The sequence below is a fragment of the Monodelphis domestica genome, chromosome 2, assembly GCF_027887165.1.
Source record: "Monodelphis domestica isolate mMonDom1 chromosome 2, mMonDom1.pri, whole genome shotgun sequence".
In the NCBI taxonomy this organism is placed as follows: Eukaryota; Metazoa; Chordata; class Mammalia; order Didelphimorphia; family Didelphidae; genus Monodelphis; species Monodelphis domestica.
The window spans coordinates 167,415,189-167,420,162 of NC_077228.1; the positions used below are offsets into that span (position 1 = coordinate 167,415,189).

Consider the following 4,974-nt stretch of genomic DNA (forward strand, 5'->3'; position numbering starts at 1 on the left):
TACCTGTGTCTATGTTACTCCCCTTCTTTACTAATAAAATAACCTTATCAAAAATGAAAATTCAATTAAGAGGATAAAATTTGTTCTTGATAGCCCTGTGCTGTTTTATAGTGGCCACCACTTCCCTTTCTAAATGTCTTCAAATTATTCCTGTAATGATGAATTCTGTTTGCTATGAAGTGAAATAAAGCTCCAAGTTTATGATTTGAACAAACAACTTTCCCCCCTTTTGAATTTGATCATCTCTGATCCTGCAGTGCCGTTCTCATTTCCATAATTTTATCAAGGTCACTGATAGTCACATCTTGAATTTTTTCTTCAATATCCTAGAAACTAATTCATCAAGACTTGATGACTTGAGTCAATTGACAATGACTAGATGTTCCATTATTATCTTTTCACTTACATTGAGATTCCTTTACCATTTTTTTTCAAATATTACTTCTATGGCAGAAAACCCAGAAGCAAAGTAAAAGTTGGAACGGTTTGGCCTTCTTTCTCACATTCATTAACATTTGTTCAATTCACTCACCAATTCCTTTCCTTGTTTCTTTGATCCTTTTCTTTCTCATTATATGACTTTAAAAGAACTTTTTGTTGATCTTATATTTAATTGCAGTCTCACCTCATTCTGAGCTTCTTAGAAGTCAGATACTTCTTTAGATTCTTCCCCACAACCACTCTTCTTTCTATTTCTTATATATACATTTTTTTCATCTGAATTGACTATGAACTTATATTTATCCAACAATAGGGTACACTCCTCACAACTTGCCAATTACAGTCATAAACTCTGAGGGCAACCTGAACTTGGTATTATTTTATCATATATGCTTATTTTCTGTTTCAAAGAGATCTAAGTTTCAGGGTGGCCAATATTCAAAGCAATCTTGTATATTTGTAGTTTTAAGGTGTTCAAGAGACAAAAAGAAATTAGTTTTGGATTATTCATAATTTTGGATCATTCTTGCTACTATTATTTCTTCTAGAAGGGATGCCAAAAGAATGGAGGAATTATGGAAGATATTTGAATCCAAAAAAGGAGACCAAGAAAACATCAATAACTACCAACTTATGTGCCTACTTTTTCAGCTTTATCAAGTTTTTATGGAAATGATGTATACATATATTCAGGGCTCTCTTGATGAAAGTCTGAGAAAGGAACAAGAGGACTTTTATAAATAGTTTTCTACAGCAGGGGACATTATTACAGTTTCACAGATAACTGAAAAGTGAAAACAAGCCAGATTCCACTGTTTACTGTAAGAATATATAAAATTATAATATATAGTATATGTAATATATTATAAATAACATTCATAACAAATAATATATATGATGAAAATAATATAAATTATAAATAGTGTATTAAATTATATGTACATATCATATATATTTAGCATTCAGGGAGGCAGTCACTGCCAGATGGAGGCTGCAAGGACTCCAGGTCCAGAAGCAGGCAGCAATGGTAGTGCAGGCAGTACTGGGTGGGCCAGGGGAGGTCTGGCCCCATTGCTGGAATTCTGGCCCTGGCAGCTGCTCATGGGACAGCAGAGCTTAGTCACTTGATTTTGTAAAATTTTCAACCAATTTATGAGAGTTCTATCTATTTAGAGGTTGTCCCAGCTTCTCTTTTGGGAACCAATGAAGAGACAGAACCAGAGTGGGATCACTGAATTCATCCTCGTGGGCTTCTCAAGTTTGGGAGACCTACAGATTTTGCTTTTCTTCATCTTCCTGCTGGTCTATTTAACCACTTTAATGGCCAATGTCACCATCATGACTGTCATTCGCCTGGACCGAACCCTCCATACCCCCATGTACTTTTTTCTTTTTGTCCTTTCCTGCTCTGAGACCTGCTACACTTTGGTCATCATCCCCAAGATGCTAACAAACCTGCTCTCTACTGACAAGACCATTTCCTTCTCTGGCTGTGCAGCCCAGCTCTACTTTTTTGTAGGCTTGGCTTGCACCAATTGCTTTCTGATCGCTGTAATGGGTTATGACCGGTATGTTGCCATCTGCAACCCTCTCAATTACATGCTCATTGTCAGTCGAGCAACTTGCATCCAGCTGGTGTTGGCCTCTGCCCTCTGTGGCTTCATGATCTCTGTGATTGTCAACATCCTTGTGTTCAGCCTGCCCTTCTGTGCATCAAACCGAGTCAACCACTTCTTCTGTGACATCTCTCCTGTCATCAAGCTGGGCTGTACTGACACAAATATGAAAGAGATGATCATCTTCTTCCTCAGTATTTTGGTGTTGTTGGTCCCCTTTGTGCTGATATTCATCTCTTATGTTTTCATTGTCTCCACTATCCTCAAGATCTCCTCAGCTGAGGGGCAACGAAAGGCCTTTGCCACTTGCATCTCCCACCTCACTGTGGTCATTGTCCACTATGGCTGCGCTTCTTTCATCTACCTTCGTCCTACATCTCTCTATTCTTCAGACAAAGACCGATTGGTGGCAGTGACCTACACTGTGATAACCCCAATGCTCAACCCCCTTGTCTATACTCTGAGGAACAAAGAAGTAAAGACAGCCCTAAGGAGGGTCCTAAGCAGATACTCTCTTCCCAAAAGCATTTGAATGGTTTGGGAATCAGTGAAGCCTCAGCCTTTATGGGACATGGGAGAGTCTTCAGTTTTGCCTGTGGAGTATCTGCCCCATTTTCTTCAAAACCTCTCGGAACATGAACTCCATGGAGATCTATTGTAACTTCTAGTTGTGCCTTCCAGGAAATTCTCCAGAGGTTTACACTACTGAGCTTTCACATTCTAAAAGTGAAAGTTGGGGTGAACTCTAGCAATTTATACTTTTTTAAATGGAATGGGTGACCTTCTGAGACAATGAGTTACTCATCACTAAAAGTGCCTATTTATTTGTTCAGTCATTTTTCAGTTGTGTACAATTCTTTGAGCTATATTTAGATTTTTATAGCAAAAGATACTGGAGTGCTTTGCCATTTTCTTCTTTACGTCATTTTTACAGGTAAGGAAACTGAGGTAAAAAGGATTAAGTGGGTTACCCAGGGTTACACAACTGGTAAGTGAGTTCACATTTGAACTCAAGAAAATGAGTCTTCCTGACTCCAGACCCAGCACTCCATACATTGTACCACCTAGCTTCCCCAAACAGATGCTAAATAAATTAGGGATATCAAGGAGGATATTTTTGCATACGGCAAAAGACTGGATGAGATGATCTCTAAAGTTATTTTCAGCTCTAAGATCCTATGAGTCTAGGCTCTTTACAGGATTATAGATCAAATGACCAATTGATTTCAGGGCATCCTTGCAGTGAAAAAAATTATCTAGAAAAGGCACTAGGATAGAAGTTAGGAGAATAAGTTGAAATCCTTTTTTAAACCACTTTCTTGCTATAGTACCATGGACAAGTCACTTAATTTTTCTGTGCCTCAGTTTCAAAATTTGCACCCCCTTTCCCTTGGACTGCCAAAGAGACTCAAACCAAAGAATATGTGTAGATAATATCTTAATTCCTAAAGTGTGAATAAGTATATTATCTGGTAGAAGCATTTATGACTATCTGGATGTTCACATACAAAATTATTCAAGTATTTCTTCATAATTAGTTTGGAAATTCATATGAGATTAAAAACTACAATTCATTTCTGGGAAAAGAAAAGAATGTCCTTGGTAGGAAATGAGAGTTAAAGAAAAAAACTGAACATTACTAGCCTGGCCAATGTCTTTTATTTTGTTTAAATTTTTATATTTTTTCCAATTACATGTAAAACAGTTTTAACATTTTTTTAAATTTTGAATTCCAAATTCTCTCCCTCCTTCTCTCCATCCCTTCATCCTTCTTTAAGAAGGCAAGCAATTTGCTATAGATTATACTTGTGTAGTCATGCAAAATGTATTTCCATGTTACTCGTGTGAAAGAAAACACAAATCAAAATAAAAAAGAAATAAAAATAAAGTTTAAAAAAGCATGTTTTGATCATTCAGAGTCTATCAGTCCATTCTCTAAAGGTGAATAAATTTTTATAGAAGTCTTTTGAAATTGTCTTGGGTCATTGTATTGCTGAGAATAGCTAATTCACAGTTTACTATCATACAATATTGCTGTTACAATTTACAATGGTTCTGCTGACTTCACTTAATACATAGTATTCCATCAATAGCATATACCACAATTTGTTTAGCCATTCTCCAATTGATGTCATCCCTGCAATTTCCAATTATTTGCCACTATAAAAAGAGTTGCTACAAATATTTGTGTACAAATAGGTCCTTTTATTTTTTTTAAATCTTTCTGGGATTCAGACCTAATAGTGGTATTGCTGGGTAAAAGCATATGCATTCTCCTCTCTCAACCAACATCTCACATATTTCTCACTTATCCTAATAGCATTAAATTAAGATCTTATGAAAAAAGTCAACAACAAATCAACAATTCATCACTTAATAGGTCTAGTAGGCATTGTGCTAAGTACTGAAAAGGCAAATACTATGAAAAAGAAACAATCCCTCAAAGAGATATAGATACAGAAGGCCATCTTCGTATAGATACAAAGATACAGAGGCCAGAGATGAATGAAGGCAGGTACATACCTGGCCTAGGTACTCTCTTTAAAATAGGAACTGACTAACAAGAGGAAAGGGTCACAGTGGTGGGCTGATCTTTGAGTATTTCATGAAGCCTGCTGGATAATGGTGGAGAAAGAGGTCTGTAGTGGAGTTCTGAAAGGAATAAATAAGAGTGAAGGAAGAGAGAAAGAGATGACATGCCCCAGAATTGTCCACTCTACTCCCAGAGTAACTAAACTTAAATCTACAATAAGAATTCCAGGACTCTTTGTATACTATAAAGGAATAGACTATAAAATAATCCTTAATTGCTTGATTTTGTTTCCTCTGACTCTAAATATCACACTTTCCCTAAACCCAACTTGATTACTAGAGTTGCAGTATAGCTGCCTTCTTATTCACCATTATAGCAATAGCT

The 4,974-nt window shown here is 36.5% G+C and overlaps 1 protein-coding gene across 1 annotated transcript; it reads left to right on the forward strand.

Annotated features, from left to right (window-relative positions):
* The first annotated feature begins 1,623 nt into the window (after positions 1-1,623).
* On the forward strand, positions 1,624-2,735 carry LOC107651331 (olfactory receptor 10T2-like). Its single transcript, XM_016430294.2, has one exon. It carries the CDS (start codon positions 1,645-1,647, stop codon positions 2,587-2,589), a length of 945 nt encoding a protein of 314 aa, XP_016285780.2. The 5' UTR covers positions 1,624-1,644; the 3' UTR covers positions 2,590-2,735.
* Positions 2,736-4,974: the final 2,239 nt, after the last annotated feature.